At 47.7% G+C, this 21,493-nt stretch overlaps 4 protein-coding genes and 1 non-coding gene across 8 annotated transcripts in view; 2 read left to right on the top strand and 3 right to left on the bottom strand.

The window, feature by feature from the left end:
- Window positions 1-1,553: 1,553 nt before the first annotated feature.
- glsl (glutaminase like) lies at window positions 1,554-11,186 on the bottom strand. 4 transcript variants are annotated; one of them, XR_003841750.1, is made up of 23 exons: window positions 11,062-11,186; window positions 10,123-10,324; window positions 9,621-9,721; window positions 9,212-9,249; window positions 9,033-9,114; window positions 8,550-8,664; window positions 8,235-8,301; window positions 7,734-7,846; window positions 5,767-5,896; window positions 5,575-5,642; window positions 5,308-5,471; window positions 5,169-5,227; window positions 5,020-5,064; window positions 4,889-4,947; window positions 4,735-4,801; window positions 4,611-4,661; window positions 4,023-4,199; window positions 3,800-3,931; window positions 3,405-3,497; window positions 3,272-3,333; window positions 2,992-3,132; window positions 2,724-2,886; window positions 1,554-1,623 (listed from the first exon to the last, which is right to left on the bottom strand). XR_003841750.1 is itself a non-coding variant. In XM_029522198.1 (22 exons), exons 2-22 carry the CDS (start codon window positions 10,188-10,190, stop codon window positions 2,787-2,789), a joined length of 1,923 nt encoding a protein of 640 aa, XP_029378058.1. In that variant the 5' UTR covers window positions 10,191-10,324; window positions 11,062-11,186; the 3' UTR covers window positions 2,223-2,786. The 4 variants fall into 4 exon arrangements, 3 of the variants coding, with proteins under 3 accessions (XP_029378058.1, XP_029378059.1, XP_029378057.1); XM_029522198.1 differs by lacking the exon at window positions 1,554-1,623 and having other exon boundaries at window positions 2,223-2,886; window positions 3,272-3,324; XM_029522197.1 differs by lacking the exon at window positions 1,554-1,623 and having other exon boundaries at window positions 2,224-2,886.
- c16h15orf40 (chromosome 16 C15orf40 homolog) lies at window positions 10,992-17,201 on the top strand. The gene is made up of 5 exons (XM_029522200.1): window positions 10,992-11,206; window positions 15,802-15,931; window positions 16,011-16,138; window positions 16,263-16,441; window positions 17,074-17,201. Exons 1-4 carry the CDS (start codon window positions 10,997-10,999, stop codon window positions 16,350-16,352), a joined length of 558 nt encoding a protein of 185 aa, XP_029378060.1. The 5' UTR covers window positions 10,992-10,996; the 3' UTR covers window positions 16,353-16,441; window positions 17,074-17,201.
- A 1,304-nt stretch (window positions 17,202-18,505) lies between these two features.
- On the top strand, window positions 18,506-20,374 carry cart2 (cocaine- and amphetamine-regulated transcript 2). The gene is made up of 3 exons (XM_029522202.1): window positions 18,506-18,658; window positions 19,123-19,206; window positions 20,115-20,374. The coding sequence occupies exons 1-3, from the start codon at window positions 18,539-18,541 to the stop codon at window positions 20,220-20,222; spliced, it is 312 nt and encodes a 103-aa protein (XP_029378062.1). The 5' UTR covers window positions 18,506-18,538; the 3' UTR covers window positions 20,223-20,374.
- Window positions 20,375-21,023: 649 nt separating this feature from the next.
- zgc:114188 (40S ribosomal protein S17-like) overlaps window positions 21,024-21,493 on the bottom strand; it is a 2,665-nt gene continuing 2,195 nt past the window's right edge. The window contains exon 5 of the mRNA XM_029522201.1: window positions 21,024-21,158. Within this exon, the coding sequence (XP_029378061.1) occupies window positions 21,081-21,158 (78 nt within the window). The 3' untranslated portion in view covers window positions 21,024-21,080. The remainder of the gene's footprint in view (window positions 21,159-21,493) is intronic.
- On the bottom strand, window positions 21,223-21,349 carry LOC115057085 (small nucleolar RNA SNORA71). Its single transcript, XR_003841888.1, has one exon. It is a non-coding gene; the product is annotated as a small nucleolar RNA SNORA71 (small nucleolar RNA).

Below are 21,493 nucleotides of genomic sequence, written 5' to 3'. Positions count from 1 at the left end.
AGCTCTTTGTCTTCAGCTGTCTGTCTTCAGCTCTTTGTCCTCAGCTGTCTGTCTTCAGCTGTCTGTCTTCAGCTGTCTGTCCTCAGCTCTTTCTCCTCAGCTGTCTGTCCTCAGCTCTCTGTCTTCAGCTGTCTGTCCTCAGCTCTTTCTCCTCAGCTGTCTGTCTTCAGCTGTCTCTCCTCAGCTCTTTCTCCTCAGCTGTCTGTCCTCAGCTGTCTGTCCTCAGCTCTTTGTCCTCAGCTGTCTGTCCTCAGCTGTCTGTCCTCAGCTGTCTGTCTTCAGCTGTCTGTCCTCAGCTCTTTCTCCTCAGCTGTCTGTCCTCAGCTCTTTGTCCTCAGCTGTCTGTCCTGAGCTCTTTCTCCTCAACTGTCTGTCCTCAGCTCTCTGTCTTCAGCTGTCTGTCTTCAGCTGTCTGTCCTCAGCTCTTTGTCCTCAGCTCTTTGTCCTCAACTGTCTGTCTTCAGCTGTCTGTCCTCAGCTCTTTCTCCTCAACTGTCTGTCTTCAGCTGTCTGTCCTCAGCTCTTTCTCCTCAGCTGTCTGTCTTCAGCTGTCTGTCCTCAGCTGTCTGTATTCAGCTCTCTGTCCTCAGCTGTCTGTATTCAGCTCTCTGTCTTCAGCTGTCTGTCCTCAGCTCTCTGTCCTCAGCTCTCTGTCTTCAGCTGTCTGTCTTCAGCTGTTTGTCCTCAGCTCTTTGTCCTCAGCTCTTTGTCCTCAGCTGTCTGTCCTCAGCTCTCTGTCTTCAGCTGTCTGTCTTCAGCTCTTTCTCCTCAACTGTCTGTCTTCAGCTCTCTGTCCTCAGCTGTCTGTCTTCAGCTGTCTGTCCTCAGCTGTCTGTCTTCAGCTGTCTGTCCTCAGCTGTCTGTCTTCAGCTCTCTGTCCTCAGCTGTCTGTCTTCAGCTGTCTGTCCTCAGCTGTCTGTCCTCCGGTGGACGGAATAAGCGGCTCCTCCAGCTCGCTGTATCCGGACATCAGCTCGGTCTCACCGGGAGAGACTTCATAGTGAAGGTTGATGTCCACACCGGGGACAGGACTCCCTCCTCCGGGGACAGGCGGAGACAGACACCGGGGACAGGCAGACTGACTTCGGAGGAAACTGCCGCTTCTTGCTGATCAACGATCTGTGCCAGAAAGCTACACAACATAAGCACATTCACTTCCGGCTTCCGCCTTCAAAATAAAAGTGGAACACTCAGAGGACGATGGCTGGATGGAGTTTTTGCCGACAGACAAACTAAAGGTATGAATAAATTTTCACATAAAGGTGTAGTCAGTCTGACAGATGTTGACCTCTGAGCAGCAGAGCCTCCATCATGTTCCCGTGTAAGATGTGGATAAGATCCGAAACGTCTTCACAGAGAAATAAATCAAAACAAATCAAATCAAACCAGATTTATTTAGCGCTGAATTATAACAGAATGACATCAAGGTACTTTACATTTAGAGCAGGTCGAGACCAAACTCTTTATAAAATGATTTAAAGAGACCCAACAGATCCCCTGATGAGCAGGTGAAACTTCCTTTAAGAGGCAGAAACCTCGGGCAGAACCAGGCTGGGGGGGGGTCTGCCTCGACTGGTTGGGTTGAGAGAGAGAGAGAGGAGGGGGGGATACAAGTCCAGCTGCCTGCAAATCAATTTTGAGGGAGCGTTAGCATCAATGAATCAGGCGGTTATTTCTTCCCTCAGTACCTCTTCAGCTTCTCTGTGTACAAAATGTCAAAACAAAGCAAATTAAATTAATTATCAAAATACTTTTTTCATTGAATTGATTATTAATTGTTCTAGAATAAATGCGTTCATCCCATCTGTGTAAAAATACATTTATTTATTGATTCATAAATCTAATTTCTAATTTGGATTAACAAACACTGACCTGGTCTACTGCCTATACTTTTATTGTAAAGGAGAAATAGCAACTTCCGGTATGGCTCTAATTTGAGCTTGACACAGCGCTGTGTCTTATTGGAGGAGAGAACTTCATCTCATGAATATTCATGAAGATAAGTTTCTGTTCAACTTCGGATTTTGGAGGGAAAACTGTTGTTTTTCAGTTTCTTTAAAAATAAAGATTTCACAAAACACACAGACAAAAACTTTTCAGTTTCAGCAAAAACTAACTTCACTTTTTTACTTTTCACATTTCATCTCATTAACTGTTTAAATCATCAATTCTCTGCTGAAGATTCCCAAACAGGACTCAGATGACAGCAAACGGTTTACTGTTTTAGTTCTTTTACTGTGAAAGTTTAACTACAGGAAGCACTGTGTTTATATTTTATGATAAATAAATGAATTGTATTTGATATGATGAGAACTTCTTTTTATGTGGTATCATAAAGGAAATAAAAGGTGATGATGTGAAAAGAGCAGCTTCAGTGTGTCTAATAAAAACAGCTAAGCTGTTTGTTTCCTGGTCAAAAGAAACAAACGTGGACAGAATATTAATCAGAGGACACTTTCACTGCAGAGACAAAAGTGAAACCGTCCCTGAGCTGGACAAACATGTACAGTTAGTCCGGATTAGCAACAAACTCTGAAGATGTTTGATGGTTTTATTAACAACAACTGATTTATTTCATCATCAGTCGATTTACTGAAATCATTTGATCAATGAAACATCAGAATATCCTGGAATCAAAGGCCACGCCCCCAAAAGTCCAAATAACATCCCATAAAATAAAACTGCAAAAAAGAACCAGAAGACACAACGAGCTGTGATCTGACCTGGATCACTCTACTCAGTTAAACCAGAGGCCTGCACCAGACCGAGCAGGTCCAGGTCAAAGGTCAGACTGTGTGTCCTGGTGGACAGACGTGTCCCTGCAGCAGCTGGACAGCTGAGTCCTTGCGGTGTCTCTGGGCTTCCTGCAGGGCAGAGCTCCCCCACCTGGTGGAGACAGGAAATGACACCAGACACTGAAGGTTTGAATTCTGCTGCCTTGATTCTTCTTCTCCTAATTTTAATGTCCAGCCTCAGTGGGCGTGGTCTCACCGATCTTTGAGGGCGGGGTTTGCTCTGGTGTTCTCCAGTAGGAAACGGATGACCTCTGTGTGACCTTCAGCTGCCGCCACATGAAGAGCCGTCCGTCCGTCGTAGTCGACCACATTGACATCCACCCCGGACAAGAAGTACCTGCAGACCACCACAGAAGAAGAGTCAGCTCTATTATCTACCTGAACACATGCAGACTGGAGCGGGGGCTGATGGGAAATGCTTCAGGTCTGCAGGTGACCTGCTAATGAAGGTTAAGTGTTGAATGGCATGACGTCACCTTCGCAGCGACTGGACGTCTCCTTTAAACGCTGCCAGCAGGACATTGATGATCTGGTGTCCCTGCAGAGGACAGGAAGCCATTAAGGCAAGTCATGATCCAGCAGAGAGGCAGAGACAGAAACTGGTCTGACCTCAGATTCACTCTTCCACTGTCTGTAGGCCAGAACCTGCCTGAACGGCGTCCTGACGTCGAGGCTGTGCAGCTGAAACGCCGAAATCAGTTCCTGCAGAAAAAAATCATGAATAATCATCTGATCAAACAGTCCATGTTATTGATCCTTTTACCAGACGTCCAATTATTTTCCTCATTTTTTTACACCTTCCATCGTTCACATCATGAAAACTTTTTCACTCAGACAACTGATTCAGTGTGACAGCACAAAGTCCCAGAAGTCCTGACGGCTGGTTTTAAGGTTCAGATTCTGAATCCAGACTGTGAAGGTTTCTCTGAGGATGGAGACCTTTGAGACTTGAAGTGGATCAGAGACCAGATGGAGGTCTACCTGTAGACCGTTTGGACGGTTACCTGGCAGAAGTGGACGGCCCTCCAGGGGTTTCCATAAGCGTCTAACTCTGGAGAAAACGCCATCAGACCCAAAACCCCAGGAACTACAGCAAACAGGAAGCCGCTGCTGCTGGACGCCGCAGGAATGGACGTCTGCAACACACACACAGAATTCAGGAACCCGCCACACAACCACCAGGGGGTGCTGTCTACAAAATAAAAGAACACAAAGTGGAGACAGGACCTTGTAGTGGAAAACTGAGGAGTAATCCTTCATCCCCGCCACCTGCATCATGGACAGCAGGCTCCGTGTGGCCGCCGGTGACATCACCTGGTCACCTGACAGCGGACAGAGCCCCCCGTTGGCTAAAGAGGCAGCCATGACGGCCCCTGACTCACAGGTGATCTCAGTGGACGAGCACTGTCAGAAGACACACACCTTTTACATCTGTCTGGTCACACAGTCAAAAACACACAATAATGTTGTGTTGTGTTGACCCATCTGGGCCACCGTACTTTAGAGTTCCTGCTGAAGTGGGAAAGCTCAAAAAATCACAGGTTCATTTTCTTCTATAGAAACTGATGATGAAGACACACACGTCATTGAGTTGTCGTTGTCTCTGTCATTGTGTGTGTTGTTGTTTGTGTTGTGTTGTGTTTGTTTGTTACACAGTGAAACAGGAAGTGACCTTTTGTGACGACGGGAATAAATCATGAGTTAATTTTGTGTGTGAGCGACCTCGGTCAGTCTGTCCATTCTGTCACGTTACCACGGCAACAGGTCTTTACCTGCTGGAAGTGGAACAACAGTGAGCCTACAGGTGAGTTGTACCTGCAGCATCAGATCCAGAGCAGCGCTGACGTCGACCTTCTCAGGAAAACACTGCAACACAAGAGTGTGATGAGAAACAACAGCAGACGCCAACCGTGACCTTTGACCTTCAGCTGCTCCTCACCTGTTTCTCCTGCAGGTAGAAGGACAGCGCACGGAGTCTGACGCTGGACTTCCTGCTGCTCTGATAACTGCAGACGCACAAAATAACACAAGCTGAAGTCTGGCAGTCTGACCCAGAGCTCCCAGAACTCCCAGTATAACCGTGTCACTGGTACCTGCTGCAGTTCAGGGTGGCGTGCTCTTTGTTAGACAATCTCCGCACAACATTCAACACCTACAACACACACACACACACAGTCAGCTCCAGGGTGGTTGTGAACTTTCTGCCTGTGATCTTCTCACTCACTGAGTCGTACTCCTCCTCTTCCTCAGCACACCGTCTCCCCGTCAGCTGGAGACACACATATCAGTCAGCTGATCTGTGACATCACTGCGGTGACATGTAGCAAGGCTAACTGGGGGTGTGGCCTCTGAGTCACAGAGGGATGGTGTTACCTGCAGTAAAGATGTAGTAACGATGGCTCCCGTCTCGGTCAGCGGACTGTGAGGAATCCCTGCAGATTGAATATTTGTGACAAAGTCAGAAGACATCAGAGAGGGACTTTGGTTCTGAAAAGATGTCCTGATCCTGGACCTGTTTTTGTGAGAGTAAATGGAGAGTCATATCTGGCGTAGTCCTCCACCCCCACGTATCTGTGGACCAGGTCTGAGCCCAGCAGGTCCACCGCTACGCCGTACACCAGCGGCCATGACACCTCACCCAGAACCTGAGAGCCGGCCCAGTCGCCCAGAGACAACCTGATGGACAGACGGAGGACAGACCGTGATGGACAGAATCCTGATGTCCAGTATGAGTTGAAGGTTGGATCATTAGAATTAGATGACGTGGTCTCAGACCAACCTCTGTCCGTCCACCGTGCAGATTGAGACGCCCCACTTGGTGCTGTCCACGCGCTCCATCTCTTTGTCCTGATTGGACGAAGACAGAAGAGTGAAAGGTTGTTTAGGTTAATTCCTTTCCGTCCAGATGTCGAAGGCACTCTGCTGTCCGCTGACCTGAACCAGGAGCTGTTTGTGACAGGAAGTGACTCACCTGATCCGACGACAGCTGACGACACCTGGAGAACAACTTCTGAGTCTGTTCAGTGAAGGTGGAAAAATCTGGAATAACGAATCGTCCCTGCAGAGCTTTCAGGATCAGGGACACAAAACCTGTGACACACCTACACACGACACACAACAACGAGTCAACTAAACCGCAAAACCTACAACAGCATCCTGTGACACACAAAAGGCCAGAAAACACGACCACAACTGGGCCAGTCTGAGAAACTGAACATCACAGGTGTGTCCCAAAACACAGAGGAGGACAACACTGAGGACAACACTGAGGACAACACTGAGGAGGACAACACTGAGGACGACACTGAGGACAACACTGAGGAGGACAACACTGAGGAGGACAACACTGAGGACAACACTGAGGACAACACTGAGGAGGACAACACAGAGGACAACACTGAGGACAACACAGAGGACAACACTGAGGAGGACAACACTGAGGACGACACTGAGGACAACACTGAGGAGGACAACACAGAGGGCAACACTGAGGACAACACTGAGGAGGACAACACTGAGGACAACACTGAGGACAACACTGAGGACAACACTGAGGAGGACAACACTGAGGACAACACTGAGGACAACACTGAGGAGGACAACACTGAGGAGGACAACACTGAGGACAACACTGAGGACAACACTGAGGAGGACAACACAGAGGACAACACTGAGGACAACACAGAGGACAACACTGAGGAGGACAACACAGAGGAGGACAACACAGAGGACAACACTGAGGACAACACTGAGGAGGACAACACTGAGGACGACACTGAGGACAACACTGAGGAGGACAACACAGAGGGCAACACTGAGGACAACACTGAGGAGGACAACACTGAGGACAACACTGAGGACAACACTGAGGACGACACTGAGGAGGACAACACAGAGGACAACACTGAGGAGGACAACACAGAGGACAACACTGAGGACAACACTGAGGAGGACAACACTGAGGACAACACTGAGGAGGACAACACTGAGGAGGACAACACAGAGGACAACACTGAGGACAACACTGAGGAGGACAACACTGAGGACAACACTGAGGACAACACTGAGGAGGACAACACTGAGGACAACACTGAGGACGACACTGAGGAGGACAACACAGAGGACAACACTGAGGAGGACAACACTGAGGAGGACAACACAGAGGACAACACTGAGGACAACACTGAGGAGGACAACACTGAGGACAACACTGAGGACAACACTGAGGACAACACTGAGGAGGACAACACTGAGGACAACACTGAGGACAACACTGAGGACAACACTGAGGAGGACAACACTGAGGACAACACTGAGGACAACACTGAGGAGGACAACACAGAGGACAACACTGAGGAGGACAACACAGAGGAGGACAACACTGAGGACAACACTGAGGACAACACTGAGGACAACACAGAGGAGGACAACACAGAGGACAACACTGAGGACAACACTGAGGAGGACAACACTGAGGACAACACTGAGGAGGACAACACTGAGGAGGATAACACTGAGGACGACACTGAGGAGGACAACACAGAGGACAACACAGAGGACAACACTGAGGAGGACAACACAGAGGAGGACAACACTGAGGAGGACAACACTGAGGACAACACTGAGGACAACACAGAGGACAACACAGAGGAGGACAACACAGAGGACAACACTGAGGACAACACTGAGGAGGACAACACTGAGGAGGACAACACTGAGGACGACACTGAGGACAACACTGAGGAGGATAACACTGAGGACAACACTGAGGACAACACTGAGGACGACACTGAGGACAACACTGAGGAGGACAACACTGAGGACAACACTGAGGACAACACTGAGGACAACACTGAGGACGACACTGAGGAGGACAACACTGAGGACGACACTGAGGAGGACAACACAGCTGGCAGTTTCTGTGGAGGACAGCCGGACCTGTTGAAGGTGCTCCGGTCCACCGACCCTTCAGAGTCCTGCAGTTTTCTCAGATGGAAGAAGCATTCTCTGAGCCGAGGGTCGGACCGGTGCAGCCCCGAGCTCCAGATGGACTGGGAGGGTAAAACAAACACAAAGTGTTCGTGATGTCTCAACAATGTACAACACAACAAACAACAAACATCCAACACCAACAACAGGACGAGATCTTCGCTGTGTTCATCCAGATATCCAGGAAAGGCTTCATGAACAGTCTGGTTGTTGATGATATCAATAAACAATAAAATGAAATGTTATTTTCTTGTAAATAATCTAAACAACAGATAACGTCAGATGTTTGCTTTTATTTGGTGAACATTTGTTTGAACAATATGGTGGTCAACAATATCTGACTAATAAAGAATAAAACAGGTTAAATTATATGATCCAACCAAACAAAACGATCCTCGCAGTAAAATTTCTATTTAAAGGCTGTGTTCGATTCCCTTCAGAATAAAATACCTCAAACAGCTGAGTGACGTTGATTTTTCCAGCTGAGGCGAAACTGTCGAACACGATATCAGCTGCTCTGAAACGAGACAACAGGTCAGCCTGACACTGCCAACACTGTGAACCTGGACCAGAATCTGATCTGGTCACCTGATTAAAATGATTATTCCAGATAGATGCAGGGTTCTTTTCAGGGCCCAGAGTCCAGAATGTGGTTTGATTGGAGGCTGAATGTTCAGTTTGAAAAAATGTCAAAGTTACAGTCTTCTTCTCTTCCTGTCTGATGGCTGATGGGCCCAGGTTCAGGTTCAGGCATTTCAGACTTACGCTTTGCGTTTGGATGGACTCTGCTGGGGGGGGGGCCAGGGCTGGGAAGGAGGGAAAGCTCGGTCATCCGGCTGAGGAAGAGGAGGCTTCAGGCAGCCATGACCGACCAACGACGCTGGAAGCAGAAACACCTGATCATGACATCATCACATGACATCGTTGCTCTCTACAGGCTCAATGTCGCTGAACTGAACGGAACATTGTCCAGAGATCAGCAGGAGACAACATGAAGAACGTGAGGAGCAGAAGGAGAACAACAGAATATGGAGGAACATCTACAGATATTTATGGAAACAGGCTGCAGAAGGAACATCACCAGACCTCCATGTGCAAGAACATCTGCAGGACCCTGCTGGGGAAACAGGCTGATTCTAGTCTGACCACAAGATCTGGTTCTAAATTTGTTTGTGGGTGCCTGGAGTGTACACAATCCAAACACAATGCACACAGTGGGACTGTGTCATTCTCTCTTAGACTCTGTACCTGCAAGACCAAGACTGGCAAGGCTGATGGGCTTCTGGACTGCGTTCTGGGTCAGGCTCCTGGGTGCTGTTCGGGGAGCTGCCTGAAACATCATCAACAGAGAGATGAAAAGTCAAAATGAAATAAATACAGCCTGAACATTTAAAGGTTCAGACAGTTTAAGGTCGGCGTTTAACCACCTGGTTTTTCTGCTGTCCCTCGTCTGTCCCTCCGTCCTCTGCAACAGAAAACAGCAGACATTTGTAAAGAACAGTGTGATCTTCTCTCCTGAACTGAGGTGGGTTAACCCTAACCAGTTTATCCGTCAAATAAAACGGGAAGAAGAGTTTATAAAATAACAGCCCAAATTTAAGTTGCACTGAAAAGAAAATGAACAGAATTCAACTTATTATTCAATTTCCTTAAACTGAGCTGTGACTTTTCACACAGTAAAAATATGTACACATAAAAATAACTGTGTGTGAGACACCCTGTGATTAGTGGTCAGTGACAGACTGCTCAGTGGGCGGAGCCTGCGTCTAAATTGAGTTACTCTGTCATCACCATAACGCTGCTGAAGCTCCAATCTACTACAACACACACACGGACCTTTGCTGTCTGGGTCCTCATTGGGCTCCAGCAGCTTGTTTCCATCCAGACCTCCATAACGTTTCCTCCATTTGCGTCTGAGAGACGGAGTTCTCTGAAAACTGAACCAGAACCAGAAACAGTTTCAGTTGATGGAAGTCTATCAGCATAAAAGTCATCAAAAACAGCAACAACAACAACAAAGGCTCTAAATGACAATCTGACATGTTAGAGTGACACTGTTACAGAACAGAGACCTGGACCATTAGACAAAAAAAAAAGGAAACCCAACCAAAAAGCAGGTGAAATGTAAAGTATCTGGGGATCAACAATAACATCAGAGGAAGTTAATAAGTTAATACGTGTCTCTGTCTGTCTCACTCTCTCTGCCACGTCTCAGCTTGTCCGTCACCAGCTCAGCTGGAATGTGAACCTGGACAGGTTCCAGCTCTGTGACATAAAAAGCATCAGTGTTTTGTTCAGAGACAAAGTAAAACAGCAAGGCGCTCAGTTCTCTCCTCACCACAGGTACGAGTCCTCCCCATCTTGGTTCTGGTTCTGGCTCTGGTCACGGTCCTGGTTGCCATCCATTGGAGCTCAGGTGTTCAGGTTGGTCCTGCAGAATAAGGCTCCTCTCTGAGGGAACCTCCTTTCATGAATGGGGTGTTTGGAGAGGCGGGAAAGGCAGTGAATGGCTCAGACACTCCCAGCTGCTGCACAAACATCTGGAAACATCACAGGAAACACCATCACACTGATCTCACACTCTCTTCAGAACCAACTCAGGAGTTTCCAACAACCTTTAAAAAAAATAAAACTATTAAAAATTAAAGATTTCCTCCTGATTTCTATTTTCTTTTAAACTGAATATATTTCACAGTTGAATGGACTAATTCGTTAATCAATAATAATTATTACAAAGATTACACCTGAAACAAAGGGACAGAAATGAGATGTAATATGTAGGAAGCTGAGCCAACCACATCATTCTGAGACTCATCTTTATTAAGACAAACATCACTAGCCTGTAAAATAATCATGATTTGAATGCTAAATATGTTATTGTAATATAACTGTGGTTATTATATGTTGTTAGTAGTTGATGTATAAGTGATGTATTTTATCTAATTTCTTTAATTCTTATATATAAAGAACTTTACTTTGACATTACAAACTTCTTCATAGACCACTGTCCTATGTTGACATCTAATTATTTAGCATTATTCTCCTTAATCTCTAAATTAGTTTATTGAGTTCAATAAAGCAACTTTAACCTTTGACCCGATGACGTCAGTGGGGCGTTTACAGCGAACGGAAAAAAAAAACCGTGACCGGACGTTCTTATTTTGAAAAGCGGAAGTTGAAATGTTTTTGTAGTCTGTACTTCCGCTCAGTCGATGCTGGCAGCTAGTAGGCTAACGGTCGGCAGACGGATGTTTTCCCGCTCCGGTTCAGCTGTTACCTGCGGCTTCTTCAGGTCCTTCGTCCGTTTGAGTGACGTCATCCGCCCGGTAACCGTTCACGGCCTCTCCCGGTGCCCCCTCCGACCTGGTGTCTCCGGGAAGAGCCGCCATTTGTGCACAAAGATGCCGAGGAGAGAGAGAGGGGTGAGTTAGAGAGAGAGAGACATTAACACTGCACTGACAGAGAGAGAGAGAGAGAGAGAGATTAACACCGCACTGAGAGAGAAAGAGCGAGAGAGAGAGAGAGAGAGAGAGAGAGATTAACACTGCACTGAGAGAGAGAGACATTACTACTGCACTGACAGAGAGAGAGAGAGAGAGAGAGATTAACACCGCACTGAGTGAGTAACAAAGTTACATCAAGGTACTTTACATATAGAGCAGGTCTAGATCAAACTCTTTATAAATTTATTTAAAGAGACCCAACAGATCCCCCGATGAGCAGGAAAAACTTCATTTGAGAGGCAGAAACCTCGAGCAGAACCGGGCTGGGGGGGGTTAGGGTTAGGGGCACTCACTTAGGTTGAGAGTGAGTGAGTGAGTGAGAGAGAGAGAGCTTAACACTGCACTGAGAGAGGAAGAGCGAGAGAGAGACATTAACACTGCACTGAGAGAGAAAGAGAGAGAGAGAGACATTAACACTGCACTGAGAGAGAAAGAGAGAGAGAGAGACATTAACACTGCACTGAGAGAGGAAGAGCGAGAGAGAGACATTAACACTGCACTGAGAGAGGAAGAGCGAGAGAGAGACATTAACACTGCACTGAGAGAGAAAGAGAGAGAGAGAGACACATTAACACTGCACTGAGAGAGGAAGAGCGAGAGAGAGACATTAACACTGCACTGAGAGAGAAAGAGAGAGAGAGAGACATTAACACTGCACTGAGAGAGAAAGAGAGAGAGAGAGACATTAACACTGCACTGAGAGAGAAAGAGAGAGAGAGAGACACATTAACACTGCACTGAGAGAGGAAGAGCGAGAGAGAGACATTAACACTGCACTGAGAGAGAAAGAGAGAGAGAGAGACATTAACACTGCACTGAGAGAGAAAGAGAGAGAGAGAGACACATTAACACTGCACTGAGAGAGGAAGAGCGAGAGAGAGACATTAACACTGCACTGAGAGAGGAAGAGAGAGAGAGAGAGACATTAACACTGCACTGAGAGAGGAAGAGAGAGAGAGAGAGAGAGACATTAATACTGCACTGAGAGAGGAAGAGAGAGAGAGAGAGAGACATTAACACTGCACTGAGAGAGGAAGAGCGAGAGAGAGACATTAACACTGCACTGAGAGAGGAAGAGAGAGAGAGAGAGAGAGACATTAATACTGCACTGAGAGAGGAAGAGAGAGAGAGAGAGAGACATTAACACTGCACTGAGAGAGGAAGAGAGAGAGAGAGAGACATTAACACTGCACTGAGAGAGAGAGAGATTAACACTGCACAGAGAGAGAGAGAGAGAGAGACATTAACACTGCACTGAGAGAGGAAGAGAGAGAGAGAGACATTAACACTGCACTGAGAGAGGAAGAGAGAGAGAGAGACATTAACACTGCACTGAGAGAGAAAGAAAGAGAGAGAGACATTAACACTGCACTGAGAGAGGAAGAGCGAGAGAGAGACATTAACACTGCACTGAGAGAGGAAGAGAGAGAGAGAGAGACATTAACACTGCACTGAGAGAGGAAGAGAGAGAGAGAGAGAGAGACATTAATACTGCACTGAGAGAGGAAGAGAGAGAGAGAGAGAGACATTAACACTGCACTGAGAGAGGAAGAGAGAGAGAGAGAGACATTAACACTGCACTGAGAGAGAGAGAGATTAACACTGCACAGAGAGAGAGAGAGACACAACACTGCACCTAGAGAGAGAGAGATTTTGATCTTTAAGCCAACTTTATTTGACTCATTTTCACAGACAGGTTTAGTCACATGATTCAATAATTTATCATATCAAACACACAAACTGCTCAGATCAGCTGATCTGAAAAGAGGCCACGTTCTCCTCTAGAACACAAATGTCCTTCTGTGTGTTTAAAACTATGGTCAGGTCGTCAGCGTACGCCGACAGCTTCACTGCTGCGGGACATCCAGGGAAGACCACTCCCCCCAGCCCCCCCCTCAGCCTGTGTAGCAGGGGCTCTATGGCCAGGGAGTACAGCATCCCTGACAGAGGACACCCCTGCCTCACCCCCCTTTGGACTGAGAAAGGTGCAGCCAGACCACCGTTGATTTTCAGTATGCTGGCAGCGTCACGGTACAGCACCTGGATCCCGGCTATGAAACCTGGGCCGAACCCAAAAGCACAGAGCGTCTGCCACAGGTACCGGTGTTCGACCCGGTCAAAAGCCTTCTCCTGGTCTATGGAAATAAGACCAGTGTCCATGTCCAATGAGCCGGAGAGCTCCAAAACATGCAGAATTAAAGTGTCACTTATGGTCCTGCCGGGCACACAGTAACTCTGGTCCACATGAACGACCTCAGCCATCACCTCTCTGAGCCTCCGGGCCAGAGCTTTGGCCAGGACTTTATAGTCCCCACACAGTAAGGAGACCGGCCTCCAGTTCCTCAGGTCCTGCAGGTCACCCTTTTTGGGGAGCAGGGTGATGACGGCTCTCCTGCAGCTCTGAGGTAGCAGTCCGGTCCTCAGGCTCTCCTGGAACACCTGCAGCATGTCCGGTCCCAGCTCAGACCAGAAGGCCTTATAGAAGTCCACTGGGAGACCGTCGATTCCAGGAGCTTTACCACTGGCGAGGCTCATGAGGGCTGCGTTCAGCTCCGCCACAGTCAGCGGGGCCTCTAGCATGGTGTTGGATGCTGCTGTCACCTGTGGCAGGCTGGAGAGGAAGGCTGCAGCCAGCTCAGGGTCCTCCACCAGCTCCTTCCGGTACAGCTCCTGGTAGAACTGTGTGGCGAACCTCCTGATCTCCCGAGCGTCCTCCACTGGGGAACCGTCGTCGGAGCGCAGGGAGTGGATGATCTTCCTCTGGCCGTTCCTGTGCTCCAGGCCGAAGAAGAACTGTGACGGGGCGTCCATCAGGGAGGCGTTCATGAAGCGTGACCGGACCAGAGCTCCCTGTGCTGTTACACCCAGCAGGTTGGCTTCAACACACCCTTGGTCTCCTGTACAGCCCAGTAAGGTCTGTACCTCGGTCTCCAGGTCCTGAAGGGGTCTGGTGATGTGCTTGGTGACGTTGTGAGGATACTGCTGACAGAACTGTTTAGTCAGCGTCTTTCCCCACTCCCACCACTGCTGCACTGAGGAGAACGTGGACTTCCTCTCTCTGTGTGAGGACCATAAAACCCTAAAAGCTTCTCTAAAAGAGCTGTCTGATAACAGAGCTGTGTTAAAATGCCAGTAGGCGCTGGGGGTCTTTACATTCTGGATAAAAAAACAACAGTGAACCAGAGAGTGATCAGACAGGCCGACAGGAACAATGTGACAGCCTTTAAAAATGCTAAAATGATGTTTAAAACAGTAAAAGCGGTCCAACCTGGCCAGAGAGACAGAGTCGTCTTTAAAATGAGTCCAGGTGAACTGTCTGTCCCTCACGTTAAAACCTCTCCACACATCCTTCAGCTCGTGGGTTTCCATCAGGCGTTTGAGCCGAGCAGAGGAAGCAGGATGAGGCTCCAGGTGGTTCCTGTCTGACCTGTCGTCTTCAGTGCAGTTAAAATCACCCCCCAGGAATAAATATTCTTCAGCACAGTCACTCAAGGTTTTACATAAAACATCTAAAAACTCCATCCTCTCTGTGCTTAAAACCGGAGCATAAATACAGATAAAAGCCATTTTAACATTTTCATACAGAGCCATGACTTTTAAAATGTGTCCTGATAAAATATGCTCTACCTCCACGGAGCGAGGACTAAAAGTTCTAGAGAGCAGGACCCCCACCCCGGCACTGTTGGTTCTCTTGTGGCTCAGGAAGACCCCCCCAGGCCATTCCTTCTTCCAGTTCCCCTCAATTTCTGGGGTGCTGTGAGTCTCTTGGCCTCGCTCCGAGCTCTGTTAATGTTAAAAGCTGATGTGGATGTTCGACATGGTGGAGGTAACAAAAGGACACACTAGAAGAAGCACAGACAGTTAAAAGGGTGGAGTTAAGAACAGTCATCTTCCTCCTCCTCCTCATCATCATCATCATGAGAGAGGGCATATCTGGCCTTGGTGACCAGCTTTTTGAGCCTGTAGACCTCCTGGGTGCTAAAAACCTGCTCTTTTCTCAGCCGGCTGATAGACTGTATGAAACCGTTGAGGTCAGGAAACTCCTCCTCCAGCTTCACTGCCCTCTGACCTTTGGTCTCCATTAAAAAAGTCTTTACCCTCTCAAATGAATAGACTGTACATTTTTCTATTTGGGAAGCTGTCCGGTGTGCGGACAGCCGGGCCCCTTCGACACGACACGACAGCCAGGAGAACTCAGCGGCGTTCCCCGCCATGCTGCAGGGACGCCACCAGCCGGCAAACTCCCCAAAAAACACACAAGGACACCAAACAACAACTAACAAATAAACAGACAACTTACACCCAACAAAACTCAAAAATACAAACAATAAGTATTGTTTTAGATTTAATTTGCTCTGACTACTGAGAGAGAGAGAGAGAGAGAGTCATTAACACTGCACTGACTGCATTTCAAAATAAAAACTGCGATGCTCTGGATTGTTTCTGTTTTGAAATGTAGTGATGTCAGAGTAAAGATGGCTGATGACCTTTAACCCTGTGTCCCGTCCGATCAGGTGAAGGCTCCCCCGGCTGCTGGTGCAGCAGCCCGGCCTGAGCCCTCTGGTCCGGTGGCTCAGGATAAAAATGGCGCCGTCACCATCGTGGTGCACGCCAAGCCTGGCTCCAAACACAACAGCATCACAGGTAACCCTCAATTTGTTTGCATGTAATATCACAGCATGTCACACCATCAGGTGTGATACAATAACTCCTCCTCCCGCAGGCGTTTCTACAGAGGCGGTGGGCGTGGCCATCGCGGCACCTCCTACAGACGGAGAGGCCAACACTGAGCTCATTCGCTTCCTGGCTGAGATTCTGGAGCTGAAAAAGAATCACATATCTCTGGACAAGGTACCCCACCCCCCACCCCTTGATCCCTCCCTTCTCCTGACTCCGCCCCCTCATCCTCTGACCTGCTCAGCATCTTTATCCTTCCTCAGGTTACTTCCTGTTTCCTTCTTTCTGTCTCCTTCAGGGCTCCAGGTCCAGAGACAAACTCATCAGAGTGAACTCCTCCCTCAGTCCAGAGGACGTGCTGCAGAGGTTGAGACAGGCAGCAGGCTGAGAGGGGGCACAGAGGAGGAGCAGAGGGAGCTGGTCCTGGTTCGGGTCCAGTGACCTGGGAGCTGGAGGACAAGATGGTGGAAACATCAGGTGCAGTGACATCAGAGCTCACCCCTGAAGAACAGCAGCCTGTTTCCGTGGTTACGTTTTTATCAGCGTCTGAATCTGGTTTTTGGAGCGTCATTCTGAAGCCTGATTGGTTGGACCTGAACCAGATCAGAACAGCTCTGTCGTCCCTCTGAACTCACTGGAGATATAGAGACGTTCAGATTCTACAAGCGCTCTTTCTTCCACCCAAGCACTAACTGCCTGTGAGAAGCTCCTCCCCCTCTAACTGCCCCTTAGAAGCTCCTCCCCCTCTAACTGCCCCTGAGAAGCTCCTCCCCCTCTAACTGCCCCTGCGAAGCTCCTCCCCACCACTAACTGCCTGTGAGAAGCTCCTCCCCCACTAACTGCCCCGTGTTGTCAATCCGAACATACATACATAACATACAAACAGAGAAACACTAATAAATTATTATTTAGAAATAAACAAATGAATACATGAATAAATATAGAAACAAACAACATTTTCAGGAAGAGAAAGAAGAAAATGTCTCTGATCTATTTAATTTTTGACATCTGCTGAACTTCTAATATTAAAAGTCGGATCATAATAATTCTGTTTGTTCATCAGATGTTTCTGTCAGTCACATGATATTTTTCTCTCCTACTTTGAGCAGTGGGGTGTGGGTGGAGGCCCCCGGGGGCCCGAGAGTCTGGACAGTCGTGATGTTGGACTTCATCACGTGGACTCGTTAGGATCAGAGCTGCAGTGGATCCGAGTTAATGAGTTGGACCTTCAAAGATTCTCAGCAGCTTCAAAGTCCAGACGCACAATCAAACACACAACTCAGAAAAGTTTGAGCTGGAGGAAAGTTCTCCCCGCCCCCCCGTTCCTGCGGACGTTATATAAGGAGTTTGTCTTCGTGTGGGTCTCTGGGGACGTTTTTCATGGCGTCTCCTTGCTGAGCCGGGATCAGCAGCTTTACGTCTGCGGCTCAGTCTGCTGTCATGCTGACGGATGTCTGAGACGCTGAGCTGAGCCTCTGTCCCCCCGTCCCCCGTCCCCCAGGAGACAGATTAATCCTCTTCTATTGGACGACACGCAGGGACACACACAGACACACACAGGTCCTGGGTCCTTGTCGGTCCTGATTCTGCTCAGCAGGAAACAGAATCACAGATTAAACTGACGGTTCATAACTGTTCTGTTTCCAGGAAACTTCCTGATTTAAAGGAGCAGGAAGTTTCCTGGTTTGATCCAGTTTGATCCGGTTTGATCTGAGTTTCTGTGGAGGATTAGAGCCGATGGACGGATGACGGAGGAAACTTCTTCTCCGGAACTTTGCAGATTATCTTTCAGCTCCGCCTTAATCTGTCCATCTTCATTTAGCCAGCAGTGACGGAGAAAACGTAAAAAAAATATCACACAAACACAACGTGCTGGTTGTCAGTCAGGGAAGCTGTTGTGTGGATGGGAATCTGGACGAGACTTAAACACAAGAAGAAGAAATTCTGACTCTGGATTTATTTTGGATCGAAGCGCCACTGGGAGCTGACCAGACCGCCGTTAACATGACATCAGCAGGTCTCTGAAGCTTTGATGAGGGACACAACATCCGCACAAACACAAGTAGACAAAAAGGAGTTACCACCCAGAGACAGCTGTGAGAGTCTTTGGTTGCTCCAGTCTGTCAGTCACACAGAAGCCCCGCCCCCTAGCCCCTCCCCTTTCCCTCTAAATGAACGTCATGTTGTATTTCAGACTGAGACCAGAAACTCATCAGGGAGGAGGAGGGACATTTTCCCATAGACTTCAGTACAGTCTGACCAGTGAAGTCCCCCTATGGAAGGTTTCAGAAGGTTTCAGGTTCAGGACTGAACTCAAAAAGTTTTTCTGGACCTCTTTTACCTTTAAACTAAGACCCGGATCGGGACCGAACCGTCCCGAACCACCAGGACTGGTCTGAGGAAGTGAGGGCGTCGCCTTTACCGCAGAGAGGTTGTGATGTCATTGGGGTGGAGCTGACGTCACAAGGGGGCTGGAGGAGGCGGGGCTGTTGGTCCAAACATCCCGCGCGGCGCCGGCTCGTGAGAGAAACTTCCGGAGAGCTGAAGCTGCCGCGCGGAACTCTGACCGTCACCATGAGGGCGCGAGCTGTGCTGTGCGCGACGCTGTTGTGCGCGCTCCTCCCGCCGGGGAGGACGGAAGCCGAGAGGGACTCCCGGTCCGTGCAGGACTCCCGGTCCAATCCCAACAGACTGGTGAGTCCGGATCTGCTCCGGCAGCTTTAACTTCAACTCATTTCATTTTTGGACTTTTTAACTTGACTCCTGATTTTTTTTTTTTTTTTATAAAATTAAAACTTTAATAGATAATATATATATAATAAAATGTTATTTTAGCAGAATAAAGTTATTCAATCCTTCAGTTCTGTCTGGATATTGAGGGGGACAATGATAAAAACATTTCTATGATATGGTTGCTGTTTCAGTTTTGTTTTATTTTCTGTTCAATAATCTTCTGTATTTTAATATTTTAAATGTAAAATTAACGAGATGAAGACATTTTTCCTCTGCTGAGTTTTTTAAACTGGGTGCAGTTGATGTGACTGTGACCACCAGCTGATTCTGGTTCTGGTCCTGGCTTTACTGTCATCCTATGCGCTGATATAGTGAAATTGCAGGTGCAGGTCCAACAGATGTCTGATGTGATGTTTCTTCTCCAGCTCGGAGCGCTGCATGAAGTCCTGGAGAAGCTTCAGACCAAGAGGATCAATCCCTGGGAGAAGAAATATGGACAAGTCCCGTCTGTGAGTCACACACACACACACACACGCACGCACATGCACGCACACACACACGCACGCACACACACACACACACACACACACACGCACGCACACACACACGCACACGAGCTCAGAGTCCTGCTGACACAGGAGATGGGCGTCTCCGTGAAGCTGGACAGCAGACGAAGCCAGATGTCTCTGATATGTCCTGGAGACTTTGGACCAGACCAACAGATCACTGCTTCCCTCTGGACTCTGTCCTTCATCCTCCAGAATCTGGATCTGGACTACGCAGGAAATGAAATTGTCCTTTCATCTAAAGAGACTTTGGACCACAGAGCATTCAGCCATGATCTACAGACTTTATGATCTTTGATCGAAGGCCAGATGAAATTATTTCATTTCTTTGACAAACTGGATTTTTTATTTTCTTTGGCTCTTTCATCCAAATTTAACTCATGTATTTAATAAAAAATATATATAAAAAACTTTCATTGAAGTCACAAAAAATGTGCACAATGTCCAGTTTTTGTGATAAACCTGAATAATCACTGAATGAGTGAGCTGCTGCTGAGACACCAGGTGGCGCCACATGGACCTGGACTCTGGCCTGAAGATACTTAGACCTGCATTCTATCACCTGATCATCAGGGGGCGACTCCACTGGTTATAAAAAGAACATTCTTTGTACTGAAATGCCTGGAAAAATGTCCCTACTACTCAGTCTGTAGTTTGAAGTCTTCTTGAGGATCCTTTTTCCCATAGACTTCAATACATCTGACCTCTGACAGTGGAGTCGCCCCCAGTGCAGGTTTGTAGCCCCGTTCCAGGTCCACAGGCAGTCTGGGTGGTTCTCATCACCTCCTCCAGGGATGTTGTGGTGCGTCTGTCTGGTTGAGTTGTGTTAACGTGGCTCTTGTCGTCCACAGTGCGACCTCGGGGAACACTGTGCCATCAGAAAAGGATCTCGAATCGGGAAGATGTGCGACTGTCCTCACGGAGCGTTCTGCAACTTCTTCCTGCTGAAGTGCTTATGAGCAAACTGCATCCTCACAGCAAGAGTTTATTTTAAAAATCTGGATTTTCCAAATATAAATATGTAAAAATATAAAAACCCACGTGATGCCAAAGTTAGTGTAATAAATCCCTCCTGAAGCTTCATGTGAACGATCTGTTTGTGGCATTAAATGTTTTTTTTCTTTTTGTCCATTTTGGGCTGATTGTTCAGAAAATATTTAATTATGAACTTTGGATTTATTTTAACTGAAGAAAAGAGTCTGGACGGGGTCAGCTGACAGATGTCTAAAGTTGGCATGACCTTTGACCTCGTCTACCTCACAAGGTCACAGAGTCAAAGACAAAATCTGCATGTACAGATTCGGAGATCAGCCAACCAGACGAGGTTTTACAGCTGCTCTGAAATGTTGAAGCTGCAAAGGATTGTGGGACAGCATCCGATCAGGTGTTTCCGCAGCTCATCTCACGCCAACATTTAAAATGTTCAGACCTCGACAGAACTGTCTGAAGCTTGTTTAGTCTTCACTGACAATCTACAGATTCTGTCTGATAAAAACAGCAAAGAGGTCAATGAGGCTTTAAGAGTTAAAGATCGACTGTAAATCCATATTTTCATACAGAAAGATGTAACTTTGCTATAAATAATTAGAAAGCCGCTCACTCCGTTTCTGGAACATGATCATTTATCAGGTCAGCGATCAGTCTGATCAAACCCGATGTCACCGTCTGACCTGGAGCCAAAAAGTGATGCTCATTTTCACAGAAGAAACGATGATGTCACGGCTGCGGAGCTTCGGGTAAGAACACAAAGTGAGACGTCCTGCACAGCAGAGGGTTTTGTCCCAACGGGTTTTATTAGGAAGATACTTTACAGACGCCTAGACTCCTCGGGGCTGCTTGAAGTTCATGCCGACGGTGGGCTGGGTCACCTGCAGGTTGGACAGACTGCCGAAGTCCTGGAGAACAGAAAGAAAATGGCCTGAGAACTGGTCTGGACCAGGACAGAGTTCAGAGACAACATGTCTGAGAGCACCAGGGTCTGACAGGAAGTGATCGTCCTTCAGACACGGGAAAGGCTCGCAGCTTCCTCTTCCTGTACTATCAATGACCTGGCGACGGGGACACCATGATCACTTTCGATACAGGGTCCCCTCAGGACCAGAACCTGATCGTCTGAGGGGTTATTAACTACATTCAGGACCCAATTAGAAAATTACAAAATGTTAGTTCACCTTCAGATCACTAATCTGGATCAGAATGTGGACTAGAGATCAGACCTGAGACTGATCCA

The sequence above is a fragment of the Echeneis naucrates genome, chromosome 16, assembly GCF_900963305.1.
Source record: "Echeneis naucrates chromosome 16, fEcheNa1.1, whole genome shotgun sequence".
Taxonomy (NCBI): domain Eukaryota; kingdom Metazoa; phylum Chordata; class Actinopteri; order Carangiformes; family Echeneidae; genus Echeneis; species Echeneis naucrates.
The sequence above is the reverse complement of the archived record's forward strand: the minus strand, read 5'-3'. Positions and strand labels throughout refer to the sequence as shown.

Coding starts and splice junctions, on each gene's coding strand:
- c16h15orf40 (XM_029522200.1), top strand. CDS start 10,997: ATGCTGGCAGCTAGTAGGCTAACGGTCGGCAGACGGATGTTTTCCCGC. Junction 15,932..16,010: donor CAAACACAACAGCATCACAG/GTAACCCTCAAT, acceptor CTCCTCCCGCAG/GCGTTTCTACAGAGGCGGTG. Junction 16,139..16,262: donor ATCACATATCTCTGGACAAG/GTACCCCACCCC, acceptor TGTCTCCTTCAG/GGCTCCAGGTCCAGAGACAA.
- glsl (XM_029522197.1), bottom strand. CDS start 10,190: ATGGATGGCAACCAGGACCGTGACCAGAGCCAGAACCAGAACCAAGAT. Junction 9,250..9,620: donor TGAGGACCCAGACAGCAAAG/GTCCGTGTGTGT, acceptor TTTCTGTTGCAG/AGGACGGAGGGACAGACGAG. Junction 8,665..9,032: donor TGCCAGTCTTGGTCTTGCAG/GTACAGAGTCTA, acceptor TTCTGCTTCCAG/CGTCGTTGGTCGGTCATGGC.
- cart2 (XM_029522202.1), top strand. CDS start 18,539: ATGAGGGCGCGAGCTGTGCTGTGCGCGACGCTGTTGTGCGCGCTCCTC. Junction 18,659..19,122: donor GGTCCAATCCCAACAGACTG/GTGAGTCCGGAT, acceptor TTTCTTCTCCAG/CTCGGAGCGCTGCATGAAGT. Junction 19,207..20,114: donor AATATGGACAAGTCCCGTCT/GTGAGTCACACA, acceptor TGTCGTCCACAG/TGCGACCTCGGGGAACACTG.